Source organism: Canariomyces notabilis, assembly GCF_033297395.1.
Source record: "Canariomyces notabilis strain CBS 508.74 unplaced genomic scaffold N656scaffold_27, whole genome shotgun sequence".
Lineage (NCBI taxonomy): Eukaryota > Fungi > Ascomycota > Sordariomycetes > Sordariales > Chaetomiaceae > Canariomyces > Canariomyces notabilis.
Genome location: NW_027041849.1, coordinates 16,560 through 30,583, shown reverse-complemented (window position 1 = coordinate 30,583; position 14,024 = coordinate 16,560). Strand labels below are relative to the sequence as shown.

At 55.0% G+C, this 14,024-nt stretch overlaps 7 protein-coding genes across 7 annotated transcripts; 4 read left to right on the top strand and 3 right to left on the bottom strand.

Moving 5' to 3' along the window:
* Nucleotides 1-99: 99 nt before the first annotated feature.
* On the top strand, nucleotides 100-2,864 carry N656DRAFT_783325 (uncharacterized protein). The gene is made up of 5 exons (XM_064815930.1): nucleotides 100-786; nucleotides 845-1,139; nucleotides 1,220-1,498; nucleotides 1,580-1,720; nucleotides 1,788-2,864. Exons 1-5 carry the CDS (start codon nucleotides 385-387, stop codon nucleotides 2,588-2,590), a joined length of 1,920 nt encoding a protein of 639 aa, XP_064666606.1. The 5' UTR covers nucleotides 100-384; the 3' UTR covers nucleotides 2,591-2,864.
* On the bottom strand, nucleotides 2,777-3,513 carry N656DRAFT_353002 (uncharacterized protein). Its single transcript, XM_064809341.1, has 2 exons — nucleotides 3,028-3,513; nucleotides 2,777-2,921 (listed from the first exon to the last, which is right to left on the bottom strand). Exon 1 carries the CDS (start codon nucleotides 3,405-3,407, stop codon nucleotides 3,069-3,071), a length of 339 nt encoding a protein of 112 aa, XP_064666605.1. The 5' UTR covers nucleotides 3,408-3,513; the 3' UTR covers nucleotides 2,777-2,921; nucleotides 3,028-3,068.
* N656DRAFT_783324 (uncharacterized protein) lies at nucleotides 3,140-4,665 on the top strand. Its single transcript, XM_064815929.1, has 2 exons — nucleotides 3,140-3,988; nucleotides 4,078-4,665. Exons 1-2 carry the CDS (start codon nucleotides 3,621-3,623, stop codon nucleotides 4,328-4,330), a joined length of 621 nt encoding a protein of 206 aa, XP_064666604.1. The 5' UTR covers nucleotides 3,140-3,620; the 3' UTR covers nucleotides 4,331-4,665.
* Nucleotides 4,666-5,077: 412 nt separating this feature from the next.
* On the bottom strand, nucleotides 5,078-7,343 carry N656DRAFT_783322 (glycosyltransferase family 22 protein). Its single transcript, XM_064815928.1, has 3 exons — nucleotides 7,148-7,343; nucleotides 6,376-7,057; nucleotides 5,078-6,325 (listed from the first exon to the last, which is right to left on the bottom strand). Exons 1-3 carry the CDS (start codon nucleotides 7,252-7,254, stop codon nucleotides 5,276-5,278), a joined length of 1,839 nt encoding a protein of 612 aa, XP_064666603.1. The 5' UTR covers nucleotides 7,255-7,343; the 3' UTR covers nucleotides 5,078-5,275.
* Nucleotides 7,344-7,513: 170 nt separating this feature from the next.
* Nucleotides 7,514-10,520, top strand: N656DRAFT_783321 (NAF1-domain-containing protein). The gene has a single exon (XM_064815927.1). The coding sequence runs from the start codon at nucleotides 7,869-7,871 to the stop codon at nucleotides 10,089-10,091; it is 2,223 nt and encodes a 740-aa protein (XP_064666602.1). The 5' UTR covers nucleotides 7,514-7,868; the 3' UTR covers nucleotides 10,092-10,520.
* Nucleotides 10,521-10,618: 98 nt separating this feature from the next.
* On the top strand, nucleotides 10,619-11,830 carry N656DRAFT_831756 (uncharacterized protein). The gene is made up of 2 exons (XM_064818639.1): nucleotides 10,619-10,718; nucleotides 10,851-11,830. Exon 2 carries the CDS (start codon nucleotides 10,952-10,954, stop codon nucleotides 11,639-11,641), a length of 690 nt encoding a protein of 229 aa, XP_064666601.1. The 5' UTR covers nucleotides 10,619-10,718; nucleotides 10,851-10,951; the 3' UTR covers nucleotides 11,642-11,830.
* On the bottom strand, nucleotides 11,661-13,949 carry N656DRAFT_783319 (carbohydrate-binding module family 24 protein). The gene is made up of 3 exons (XM_064815926.1): nucleotides 13,163-13,949; nucleotides 12,950-13,067; nucleotides 11,661-12,857 (listed from the first exon to the last, which is right to left on the bottom strand). The coding sequence occupies exons 1-3, from the start codon at nucleotides 13,563-13,565 to the stop codon at nucleotides 11,981-11,983; spliced, it is 1,398 nt and encodes a 465-aa protein (XP_064666600.1). The 5' UTR covers nucleotides 13,566-13,949; the 3' UTR covers nucleotides 11,661-11,980.
* Nucleotides 13,950-14,024: the final 75 nt, after the last annotated feature.

Genomic DNA, 14,024 nt, shown 5'->3' with positions numbered 1-14,024 from the left:
TATCTCGCAGTCATGACAACCGCTCAGAGATGGGCAGGGCATCATGGAGGGAACGGGATGTGGGAACTTCTGACACGAGGTGTGGCATTCAGATTCCATGTCTAAGGTCAAGTCAGGGTAATAGCACGGCAGGTTGAGCATCAATGATAGCTACTCAATCCTTAAGGTATACGATTCTCCCATACCATCCATCAAGCGGCAACCGCGGTAACTTCTCTTTCCCTGAAACACCAGGCCGCGGATTCCATCCTAAGTTGTTACAACTGGCCCTATGGACGGTGGACTCTTGCAAAGTTCAACCCTCGTCTAGCTCCAACTTTCCCAGAAGCTTCTCTTCGAATTCCAAGGTCTCTGTCATCTCCTCGGATAGACGGGTGATTCACCATGGCAGCGCAGTCCTATCAGTACAGCCCGGTTGGATTTGCTGAGAACTTGAAGTCCGAGTCGTATGAGAGGATGGGTGCGTCCGATTCCGGTCATAACACAAGTTCAATGGAGTACCTACACAGGCACTCGTTCGACCATCGAAGCCATCAGTGGCGTCTTTTCTGCAAACACATTCTCTGGCGATTCGCGTGCGCCGTCCTCTTCAGTTCTCTTCTCTTGGTCCTTCTCCATGCCTTCGCTGAGAAAGGTAATCTGAGCGACTGGGACAGGCGTTGGTTCAATACCTTTGCCATTCTGTTTTCGTCCCTTGTTAGTTTATCCATGGGCTCTCTCCTCGGTTTGCTAGGCTCCATGTTCCGCTGGAGGCTTCTAGCCAGGAAGTCCCACTCGCCTCGAGATGTGGGTTGCCTTTCCACGGAGGGCACGTCGTGGGGTACACGCTCATCCACTTTGCCAGGTCGATCTGTTGCTGGGCATACACAATCCTGTAGGCTCCTTCAGACTGGTTCTGCACCACATCAAGCGGCGGCGATGGACCATGACAACAACTATGGTGGCACTATACCTCGTGTTGAACGTCGCCGGTCGCTTGAGTGTGGCATTCTTCGGGTTGACGTTTGATTTGAATGAGGCTCTCGAAATTGAATACCCGATCAAGATCACCAACTGGAGTGGCCCTGACTGGTTCAGCGTGCGAAAGGACCAGCTCGTCGGCACTTTTGGCGACTATGACTTTTTTGATCCTAATTTCCGTAAGTGTCTTGTATCATGGATCCAAACAAATATTCAGGGCAACCCCGTTAATCCTTGATCTCTGACCGCCGCGCGACAGGACGGTTCGACGAGTACGGTCTCATCGGCCTGGTGACCGTTGATACGCAGTATAACATCACGGACCCTGCATCCTACAACAGGGCCAACATGAGTGGACAGGGCTTGGACCGGAAGGTTGAGGGTGACAAAGTCACCTACTCTTACGCTCTGAAGGAGTATCGCGGCTTAGATGAGTACCCATCGGCAGACACCGTAATTCAAAGCACGTCCAGCTGTATCGGCAGGGCCCTTTACGGGAGCGATATTTACGAAAGGGGAAAGAAAGTGGGCAGCTTGTGTAAGGAATCTGGCATTGATGCCAAGCACGCCGTGGTTCTGGTCACTGAGAGCTGACTTGGGGGATGTTTCCTCTTCATAGTGGACCGCACAGTCAACAGCCCAAACTTTGTGAACATTCTGGACGGCATCTACACGTATTGGGGCGAGACCGGGGACTACAACTGGGCAGCGCGACTAGACTACGACCACTTTGACAACCCCTCGGCCTGCGCGACGACATGTGAGCAAGACCAGGACTTACTCCCTCCACTGGCGCCGTCCCACTGACCCTTGAATGCGACCCGCAGATCTCTATACTGAGCAAGGCTTCAAAGACAGCAAGGATCGTAACGCCACCTACTACGAGTGCACGACCTGTCTCAGTACACCGAACCACGGTCCGGGGCTTGGGAGCGCTCTACATGCCCTTCCTACCCAGAACGCGTCCTACGCCGCCGGCCTTCTGCTTCGCTACCCGGTCTTTGAACGCGTCTACGCCTTCTATTCAATCGATGAAGCATCGCGGGACGGCCTTGGCATCCGGCAGTACTCGGGCATGGACAAGACCATGCACTTCATGAACAGACTGGGCCGCATCCTACCGCCAGACAATGGGTCGCCGCGGCTGACCGTGCCGCACGAGACCGAATTGTACGCAGCACACCTCGCCGCGCGAGCCCCGGTACTGTCGCTCATCGGCGCCGAGCGCGAGCTGCGCAAAGATCCGCTCGAACCCGGTGCGTCGGAGCGGCCCCTGGTGCGCACGGCGCTCGAAGTCAAGTGGCAGCGAGCGATCACGGTGCTCGCAACCATCGTGGGGGGCCAGGTGTTGGCCGTGGGTGTCGTAGTGTGGGCATGCTGGGGCCTGTTCGTCCCGGACCATGAAAGCTTCCTCTGCCTGGCGCGGCTGCTGAAGACCGCCATGGCCAATGTCGAGGGCAGGACCACGGATGACGGCAAGGAGCTCGCCAAATACTTGGCCCGGCCGCACGACGGGCAGGCAGTGAAAACGATGCTGCGATACGGGAGCAGGTATCGCAAAGACGGCATGCTCGAGCTGGATATCTGGGATGATGTGGATAACTGTTTTCCTGAGGGGTCCTATCGTTAATAACCGACCTTCGATCGGTCCATGCTGCCTTTCCATCAGAGTTGTCAAGAGAGAGCGGACTGTTTCAACAATTAATGTATGCCTCGTCCCTGATACTACACTAGATGGCTGGCTACATTGCTGTTATGTTGCCAGGGGATGTGGACTTGCTTTAGCACTAACACTAACAAACTGTTGTTTGCAACACCGCTGAAAGAGCCTCTCTGGTAGTAAAACGACATATTGCCTGTTTAGCTCCTTTGCAAACTGTTAAATGGCCTCCAAAAAGCTAAAATAAGACCTGATATTGATATCGTGTGTTTCTAACTCGAAGTTGTCTTTTGGCTGACTCCTTTTGCTCTGTTAACTCGCGGTACTGTACTAGTTGAGGGTTGAGAGTGATTTCTGTCCCGAACGTTCGCATCCAAGTATGGATGCTAACAACCTAACTTACGTACTAGGCTAGCGGTCTCCAAGGCTGACCGCAGACATTCGGACTTCACGGTGACTCGCCTGATGAGGCTTGAAGATCTGTTGTCTTGTGACTTTCTAAACATAAGATCTGCCTGGTCTCCACCTCGTATTCAAGTTTCCACGTCTGCAGTTGAGGCGTACACCGGGCGAATTCGATTGCTCTGTTAACACAGTAATGCTTGAGCACGGTCCGGATTGGGCCTAGCCAGGCACCGAAGTTCAAGCTACAGTACGCCTGCACCCCTGACCAACGCTTGTCAAATGTCAACCCTCCATCGCGCAGCGAATGCCAGCTTTGCATTCCCAACTCAAAGCCCAATGGAGCTGCCAGCCACAGAGGGCCAAGACGGCCAGCTGGAAGCATCGCCACGTTTCACATTTCATGTTTCTGGCCTCTTACTCTACGACGATATCTTAGTCATTAGGTATACATCTGCCGGCATATTTATTTATCTGGTCAAACTTCCTTGCCTCTCGGTTGCAGCTCGCTTCATGGTCCTTGATTTCTTGACATCGAAGTGTCAGCTGTCAGCTTCCACCACCCGAAGTCCACCACCAACCAATAACCAAACCCAGCATGGTATCACTTCTGCGCCAAGCAGTGTGGCGGTCGCCCGCAGGGACGAAGGCAAACAATACCCGTCCGGCTTCATCAGATCAGGATGAACCGGCAGCGGCAGAGACACCCGGACTGCTTCCCGCTCGGCCCAAACCTACCCTCGCCACCCTGCCGCCCGAGATCCACCTCCTCATCGCCGAATATCTCACCTATCCCGATGCGCTGTCGCTCAAACACACCAACCGCCACTTCTACCACCTTGTCAACACGGGCGTCAAGCTCAAGGTGGATTGGCTCATGGAACGGCGGTTGCTGCACCTCGAATGTCCGAGTGACTCGCGCTGCGATCTGGGGAGCGACGTGCGGTTTTGCAGGGGGAGCGTAAAGTATGGATCCCTCCTTCCTTCTCATCATTTCTATTCTTTCCCTGGCAAACATAGTCTCAGAATCTAACACGCCCTCTTCGCCCCCACAGACTCCTCATGCAACGAAGGAGGGAGCACATCGAGTGCGAGTCGCGGCCGGGACTGGGTTGCCTCATCTACGGCACCAGGACGTGTCCGCACGCCAGGAAGCTCAAGACGCGCGTCAAGAGGTGGCTGCGCGTCTTCCTCGGCTACGATGTTGTTGCCGGCTCGAGCTCGGTGCGGTGGGTGCTATTATTACTTGTAGTGCCGCTGCTTCTTAGCTGGGTGTGGTTGGCAGCGCTGATGTTCTTGCGGGCGTGATACAGACAGCAACTATTTGCGCTTGTGTGTAAGATATGCTGTTGTGCTCGAGCTGCCAGTGCTTGAGCGCAACATGATTGTGGGAGACGATGGGAGTTTGGGCTTCGGCGGTGCGTTTGGTTTTTTCATCCTGGTTTGGATCATTGGATGCCATGTTTCGGACACGCTACTATTTCCTGACAGAGGGCGGAGTAAAGCTTGCTGAGCAAGCGCTATCAGCACTCGTATATCGTAATGCTTAATGCTTAAATCCCAGCAGTCTGCCCTGGGAAGATGCAGAATGCTCTGCTACGTTTAGAGCCTTGATAATAGCGAAAGAATGATGCCGGCGACTCGGTATGAAACTCAATGGTGCAACCTCAGTTGAATGAAAGCCCAGTCAGGTCAGTTGCCTACTTAGGCGCTTGACTCCCTGAGTGAGCCGTCTGAGGGAATGGTTTCAGAGATTGAAGTGTAGTCAGGTCCAGGGGGTTGAAGGAGATAAATCAAGGGAGGATCTGAACTCCGAAGTCAAAGAAAGTCAGCACGAAGGAACTTCCGACATCTCTAACATCATGCCAGATAGCTATATCCTTTGGCCCTCGGAACATAGGACCCAATGATATCGCAACAAGTTTGATCTTCGGATGGCGACCAGCAGAATCAAACGTACCTTATGAATACCAGTATGCTGTGCTGCAACAGCGGTCACTGCCGCTGAATGGTCCACATGAAGCAAACGATCCTGTCAAGCGATTGTCTAGTCGTGACACCATAAGGATGGTAAATTAACTGGGTATATTCATAAAGTACAGGTTCGTCAGGTAGGTGTCCATGCTCTCCTAAACCAATGCACCGTAGCCTCTATCCCATGCATAAAACACATCAGATATCTAGGTATTAATCTGAAGACAAGGAAGCATTCCTGTCGTCTATCACATCATTCCGACCCTGAGACTACAACCTTCACCTCCTCTGCTTCAACAGACAATGCCTCCCCCACCTCCTTCGAAACCGTTCAGGCACGATCGCCCAGTCCGGCACCCATAGAGCCCTCGCCAGGAAGTGCGTCCTCTGAGCATCTAGAAAAGGGAGGCATTTGACCTCCTCCCACCTCTTTACATCTTTGGCATAATCCGGCTCACTGGGCGGCAACTGCTCCTGTTCCCGAGCAGGGAACTGCGTATCCACTAGGAATACGCACGATCTCAAGTCGACATATTTACCCAAGTCCTCCTCGTTCCGATCGTTGAGTCCGATCGTAGGCAGCCACGTCCCACTCCAGAATCCGAAGCCCGTGCGAGCCTCGGAGAACTCCCCGGGTAACAGCCCCCTGAACTCGGAGCGAACAAATTTGGTGTGCATGTCGCGCGGGAGGAAGAAAGACGAAGGGAAGCGGTACCAGTCCTTGCCAAAGCAGACTGTATCACCCGGCCCGCCGATCTTGGGGTCGGAGAGTGGCGCGTAGAGAGATAAGGGTGCGTGATAGCCCGTGTAGAGGCCCCAGACGCGGGCTAGGCCGATGGCGATTGAGGAGAATAGGGCCATGCTGATGACGCCTAGTTTGAGCTTGGCAGGAATGCGGCCGACGAGCGATTTTGGGTCGCCATTGCCAATGATGGTGAGGCATGTGTGGATACCAAGCGCGGCGTTCAGGGCGAGGAAGGGGTAAGCTGGGTACATGAACCGCTCTTCCTTGTGGGGTTGAAGAGAGAAGATGGCAAGCCACATGTAGAATGGGCTCAGAAACACGAGGGTGCGGAGGCCGGTCTGGAAGGTCTCGCCTGCTGCACGGCGGAACAATAGCTTTTGCAGGAGAAAGAGGGGGAGGGAGAGGAGTGCAAAGATGAACCAGATGTGAAAGTTCAGGAGGAGGTTCTTGAAGTAGAAGGACGGCGGCTCCGTGCCATAGAGGTCAGGGCCGCCTCTGGTGGAGAAGATGTTGTATTTGATGATGTTCCACGAGACAATCTCAACCTTCTTGTAGAAGAATGTGTTGATCGCCGTGTCAAAAACCTAGACAGTTCTTAGCTAAGAGGCACGGGAAAATATAGGGGCGAACATACAACCAAAAGCAATGTTGCTACAGCCCCGCGGGCTAGTCTGATGAACGACTCGAAGAAGCGCTCCTTATCGCTTAGGATGGCGAAGAAGGCCTCCTCTAGAACGAACGGGATGCACAGAGCCGCAGCAAACGGCCACCCGAGAACACCACCAACGGCAAACCAAAATATGCCCTGCGATGTCTTCAACCCGCCGCGCCAGTTTATGAATGCCGCAGCGCCCACCATGGCCATGTACATGGCAAAGCTAGAAGGAAGGTAGGCGGTGCTGGAATGGAAGTTGCCCGGGCTAGAAACCAGAGCCAGGATGAAGAAGAGTCCAACCCGGGGGCTGAGGGCCAGACAGACGGCACGCCACATGAGCGTCTGGCAGAGCGCGCAGCCAAAGGCGAGGATGTAGCGGAGGAAGTAAAACTCGGCAACCTTGCTGGAGTGTGGGAGCAGGCGACGGATGTTGGAGACGGCTGCATGGATGGCAATGTACAGCCAGCTGCGGATGGCATAGTCCGGCGAGTATTCCCACGTCTGTAATCCGTAGCCATGGCCGAGGTAGTGAGTCGGCTCCCAGTAGTTGAAGGTCTCGTCGCAGTCTTGGATCGGCGAGAAGAGGGCGGCTACGGCGTTGGCGGCAAGAAAGATGTAGAAAGCCGAGATGGGCTCCATTGCAAAGGCATCCCTGATAGCCCTGGAAGTGCATTCAAGTCAGCTTGTGTGGTTCCATTCCAGGATACGCAGGATGCGGCGGATGCTTCAAGCCTTCAAGGGCCGACCTTACTTCTTCCTGGCATGTTTAGCGGATGGATGGACAAATGTCTCCTTTTTATCTGCACCTGCCGCCCGAGCTGCAGCTCTAGAAGGCTTTGGTACGGCTTTGGGAGCCATTTTGGTGTTGCAATGGCCTCCGAGACCTATAACTCGAGTCCAGATTTGTCCCCAGAATGTTGAGAATTTCCAATGAGGTCCAGCACAGCTCAACCTCAACGCAGCGAAGCTCCAGAGTGACGCAGTGCCTGGAAAGGGCGCTTGTCTATATAGGGTATAGCGTCACTCATCACTAGCGTCGCGGTGATCCGTGCGCTGCTGCATGCACTTCGCTTGGCGGTTCATTGATTTTCATTTTCTTCATTTTCTTCAGCCTTCACTCTTTTCGGTGCATATCGTTCTGGCTGGTCAGTGGCCGGTCGTTGATGTGTGCCATATTTCGGTCGCGTCTCACGTCCCATACAACCTCTTTTCTCCGTTTCCTTTTCATCTCCGTGTCATTTCAACGAAGGAGAGAGATTGTATCGTCTCTCGCTTCTTGACACGGAGTGGGCCTGTTCTTGGGCTGTTGATGTTCACCACTCGTGAACGAACGGTTCTTGGTATCAAAAGTTGCGAGTCACAGACTCTGTGGGCTCTGTTAGCTTCCGGAATTCATCGTATCAACTCGGGACAGGCTGCAGATCAAAGCAAGCATTTAGGAAACTTCACCTTTGTGCAATCGGGCTCACAGCATGGCTGAAAAGCCGTTCAAGATTCCTGGCCTTGGCCAGGGGAAACACAATGAGCAACTGCCAGTCGAAAACTTTGCACCCGACCTTCTAACTGCTGCCGCAAGTATAATGGGGGAGAATGGGGTCGCATGGGGCGGTAGTACTAACGAGAATACACAGTGGGTGATGAATCAGCGGCAGCAGCAACAGGAAAAGGAAGCAGAGAACACAAGCACAGCCGCAACAGCCGCAACCGCGGCAACTGCCAGTCAGCCAAAAGAAGATGACATGAAAATTGACAGCAAGATCAACCCCACCACCACTAGTGATCCTTCACCCGCCGACGACCCAGATGTCGACATGCCTTCAGAACAATCCAGTACCATTGGACGCTCAGTTGCAGAAGACGACGCAAAGACGATCAGTGTACCGTCTAGCCCAAGTGTCACGCATGCTCTGGAAGCCGCTATTAACGGCATTCTATCATCAACCTCTCAAAACGGCGTGAATCTTCAGCAACAAAATACCATTCATCCAGAGCAGGAAACTAAGAACCCCGACCAGGAGCTCAATTCTTTATCAGCGGTAGCCGGTGCCGAGGAATCGGCGATGGAAAATCCGGAAATGAGCGACGATCGCTCGCAACAGGATGATGCTCACGTCGAGCAGGAGAATGGACACCCTGAGTGGGAAGTCGATTCCTCACCATATGAATCATCGTCCGAGTCCAGCTCAGACAGTTCCTCGGATGAGGACTCCGAAGATGAAGGAGGCTACGAGCTTCTTGGCATCGAGGAGACAGCCCGGCTTCTCATGGCAACGGATGGCGATGGCGAGGGAGACGGAGACGGCACGGGAAAAGCCAAGAACTCGGCTTCGGTTCTCCGGACAAAGAATGAAGTCCCAGACGAAGTCATGCCCAAGCCCGACGTCACCATAACGCCAGACATGAAAATTGAACTGTTGGGGCATATCATGGCCGTTGTTGAAAACACCATCGTCATCCAATCGCAGGGAACCGGCGAATATCAGGTACTGGATTCAGGATCTGTGCTCTGCAAAGAGGATCGCACCGTCATTGGTGCCCTGGCTGAGATATTGGGCAACGTCCGCAGTCCCATGTACACGGTCGGATTCCCTACCGAGGAAGAGATAGGAGAACTCGGCCTGGCGGTGGGCACACCCATATTCTTCTCCGTCGAGCACGCCAACTACGTCTTCACTCAAGCACTAAAAGAAGCAAAGGGTACTGATGCAAGCAACCTCCATGATGAAGAAGTCGCGGCAGATGAGATGGAATTTTCCGATGATGAGAAGGAGGCGGAGTACAAGAGACAGCAGAAACTCAAAAAGCGGGGAGGCAAAAACGGCCGTGGGGGACGAGACCAGCATGGCCAGCGGCGCGCTTCCAACAGCACCGAGCTTACCAACATGGCGTCGGGTGCCGGTCTCAACTATGATGATGACGATGACGGACCGTACAAGCCTTTGACCAGGCCTCCTGGATTTGGCCAGTCTAACAGCGCTTCACTTCCTCCAATGCCTCCAAGGCCTGAGGCTAGATCCAGTGCATCCCCGCGCTACGGTCACCGCGAAGCCCATCGTGGTGGCCGCGGCGATTTCCGGGGTCGCGGCGGACGTGGCGGCTATCGTGGAGGTGACCGGAGACAGGCTCCAAAGGGTGGCCGAGGTGGTAGCCATCATCAGTTCGGTTACGATGGCGCAACTTCACCGCCGGCGGCCTTCTCAAACCTTCAATCCCCCCCCATCCCGAATCCCCATCTTCCCCCTCCACCATTCGGCGCAAAGCCGCTGACCACTAGCGGGCAATGGCCGGCTGCCCCTTCTTCATATGGCCATAACGCGGCACCATACCAGCACTCACCCCCCGCTGGCCCCCCAATGCACCCTCCCCAGCAAGGGCCCTCGGGGAACTTCACGTTTAATTACCAGGCCTGGAATCAGAATCGGGGTCAACAGCACCAGTATCCTCAAGCGGCTCCTCTGCCCCCAGCAATTCCCTTCCAACAGCCCCTTCAGCCATCTGGCTATGCCCAGCCCTTCTCCCCTGCTTGGCCGGTTGCTGAGACCACCCGCCAGGCACCTCCTGCCGCGGGCTCATACAACCCAGCCCTCTACGGTGGCTATCAGCATGGTCAACAAGCGCAAGCACAGCAGGGACAGCAGCAATACTGGCCACCGCAGCACGGGGCCTATGGTCAGGGACCAAACCAGCAGAAATGATTTTACGGTTTTTCCGATGCTGCCCGGGGATCGAATCGGCGCCTTGCCTCATATCATAGGCGGGACTGCGATCGCCCGGGGCAGAATAGCGGTACTTTTCAGGCTGGGACAGGGTAGCATCGAGACGCAGCATCCTGGTAAACCGGCTGGGAAACGGGACGGATTTGGCATGTAACTAAGTGTAACTAAGACGTTCCTCAACGGCAGTACTCATTGCTGGGAACATGTAGAGTAGTTCGAGGGAAGTGGATGCAATGGCGCAGGGCCGATGAACCTGTGGAGTTTATAAGTCAAGTCCATCTTCCTATTTTCATCCCCTCTGGGTAGAGTGAAATGAAGTTAAGTGGCCCAGCCAAGTCCGCTGGGCACTATCAGGGTACTGGCCCTTGTACGAAAGTGGAGCCAACGGGTACCTCGCCCGTTATGTAATTACCGGCTTTTACAAGTATTGTACATCCATTATGTACGAAGAATGTATCTGTACACTAATTCAACGGCGCGACTCCAACAAATCGCGGACATCCCATCCCTCACCTCTGTGGTACCGCTGCCTGAAATGATTTTTGGCAGGGGTTCACCTCAAATCGAACGGGATTCGTGCCATGCATCCCATCAAGCAAAGCAGAGGTCAGTCCCAAACAATTCACCTTCAATATTTCTCGTGCCGGATGCAACTCTGCGCTCCCCAAAACGTCGTGTTAGTGGTTGCCCTAGCAACCACTTTAGCCAGCTGGCTGTGTTTGCTAAAAAGCACAATAGGGGTACATACAAGATAACAAGCAGCAGCTGGACCCAGCGATCGAACATACAGGATCTATTTTCGTTCGCGTTACTTGTCCCAATCAAACCAACAACTCACGATGGACGTCGAGACTCGTAGCATCCCGGCACAACAGATACCCTCGTACGAAGCCCGCAAAGAGGCCGGCGAGTTTGTCAAACTCAGTGCCGATGTCAGGCGTCTCCGCTGGTCCCTCAACGGCCCGCTCGCCACATCGATCCAAGTCATGAAAGACCGCTGGGTCGACCCGGACCCGGACGCCGCCCCGCCAGAGCCCTACTGCCAGCAGGAGGACGACGGCACCATCGCTTCGTGGCACGCCGTTGCGCAATCGCCCTATACCGAGCCCAAGGTATCGTCCGTCACCATCAGAGTCGACCCGCTCGAGCACTGGGAGATGGATTGGCTGGAGATGAACGAGCCGTACCCCAACGACCCGGACGGGAGCTGCGCCGTGGGGGAGCGGCCGGTGGACAAGGACGCCCGGCTGGAGGTGAAGGCGGCGGGGGAGTTCCTCACGATCCACGACTACGTCTCGGCCGTGCACCCTTGGCTGATGGGCCTGCGTGGGGATCTCTTGGCCGCGCTGGCGCTGACGGCCGCCGGGCAGGACGACCCCTTGCCGCCTGAGACCAGGTTGATGGCCGTATGTGGCTGGCCGGATGAAGTAGAGGTCTTGCGCGAGCAGGATTGGTTGGCGGAATATACGAAACCGGCTTCTAAGGTACCTGAATTAGCAACATCGGCGGGCCCGGCTAGGTACTACTAGTAGTAGCTGCCAACGGGCAGAGGGCTACGGTCTACCTCCCCATCTGGAGCCCCTTTTCCTGTATGAAGTGGCAAGCAGATGTGTGATGTGTTTGCCTTGGGCGGAGGTTTAGTCAGGCCTCTTTTTTTCTCATCCTGAGCCACTGTACCTAAGGTACTTATTCTCAATCAAATTCACCATTATCCAGCTAGTGCCCAAACCCCCCTCTGCTCACGTAACCAGTGAAATGTACGTTTCCCGGGATTATTTAGTAATCAAACCAGTGTTCAACACAATGTATTACACCGCCTTATCTATGGGATGTGGTTCTTATGTCGGGTACAAAACCTGCAACGCGCTTTAGGGAATCACACAAAATTCGGCAGGGCAATACCCGTAATTGCACGCATAGTTGCACAGCTCGGCGAAGCTCTCGTCCCTGCCTGGCGCCGGCACACCCGGGGTTCCCGTCTCGTCTGGTTGTGTCTCCCACCACGTCCCTGGGCCGCCGTACAGGGTACACGAGCAGGTGTCTGACGGGCAGAAGCCGTAGCGGCAGGAGAAGTCGCACAAGCCCTTGTAGTCGCCCTCGCCCTCGCCCCGGACGCATACGGCGCGAGGGTCGGAGGGGGTGGTGGTGTAGGGGATCGCGGTGCAATACCCTACGGGCATCCAGCCTGTGCCGTAGTAGGCGCATATGAAGCTACACAGAGGGTCATACTCGGCGGGCATCGACAACACGGCCCAGCAGTGGAATCCCGGAGGCGTATCGGGAAGAGGATTGGGGGTGCCGGGAGCCGTGCATGTGCAAGGCGGCGGGCAGAAGCCGCGGTCGCAGGTCATCCGACAGAGGCTGCGGGCTTTTTCCCCCGGACCCGTGCCGCCTACGCAGTTGGTAATAGTGAAGGTGGGCCATGCCCTGGGGTCAGTGGTGGTGGTGGTGGAGGAAGAGGAGGTGGTGGAGGTGGTGGTAGTGCTGCTGCTGCTGGTGCTGCTTGCCGGCGCCGAAGTGGTTGTCAAATTGAAAATGGCATCCCAGTCGCAGTTTCCCGATTGACAGTTCCCCTTGGCGCAAAAGGCAGTGCCGGTGCCGCAGGTACCGTTGTGGTGACAACAATCTCCCCATTTGCCGGCGCACATTCGGCTGCCGTGCTGCCAGCCACAAGTACCATCGGTGCTATACTCCTTGTCGCCGAAGCAGGCTCCTTCATAGCACGTGCCGTCGGCGCAATCCGCTCTGTGGGGGTACCTTGGTCAGTCTACCTGGGCTCTGAAGAGAAATTCCTTGGTGATAGTCTGGAGTGACTCCAGTCGGTCTCGGCTCCTTACTCGGTGTTACCGCAGGTCCATGTTTCTGCGTTGCAGCACTGCGCCTCGGTTCCCAGGCAGGTGGCATTGTTGTGCTGAGGGCCACAGAAGCCGTCGGTAGAGCGAAGGGGCTCAATAACTGTAGGTTGGCGTCAGTCGTGAGTCGTCAGGGGATCATGATACATGGGTACATCAGGTAAGGTAGTAGCTAAGGTAGTAAGGTACGAAACTCACACCCGATGACGCAGTATTTCGTGTTTGGTTCGAGGTTGGAGCAGTCCGGCAGCACGGTTGGGTTCAAGAAGAAGAAGTCCTTGAGAGTGATGCCGTACAGGTTGGCCATCTCGGTGCACGTGTAGTAGTTTGGATCCTCGTATGTCTTGTGCCAGAAGCGGCAATTGATCTCGCCGGGCTGGATGGGGGGCCGGGTGATGCGGGTCTCACTCTCATTGCGAGCCACAATGGGCATCACGGCCGAGGCAATCGGAGCAACGGCCGTGTCGGTGGCGCCGGCAGGAGACCGTTTTGCGGCCCGATCCTTTGTCCATGTTATGGGCTGGCAGTCGTTGGCAAGGACACCGAGAGGCTGCGTGAAGAGCAGAGAAACCGCAAGAGGGAGCACTTGAACAAGAAACATCTTTGCAGATGGCTGACTTGTCGACATGACGACCAATTTCACCAGAACCCGAGTCTGGAATTCCAGTAGTTAAAGAGCACAAGGTACGGAGTACTAGTTTACGCTCGACCGCGGAGAAGCAACAAGGAAAAGGGGGTCCGCTGCGGCCACATAGTTTCGCCGTGCGGTTCATTAGCATTGACTCATTTAACTGGGGTAGTTTGAAATTTGATCACGATGCAACCGGTGTTGGGAGCGACTCGGGCGATACGGGTTGAGTTGCCGGCTTGCGAGCCAACGAGGCAACGACCAGTCTAGATGTAGGTGGTTTTTGGCGGTTGAGTGAGACTCATGTGCAAGCAGCATGACAGGATAATACGGATAGCCGGCGAGGCTCTTGCCTGGTTCGGAGTTTTATGTAGTAATATTGGCCAGCCAAAAGGGCCAGTGTAGTAGTGCTGCAGCCAACATATGCTGTTG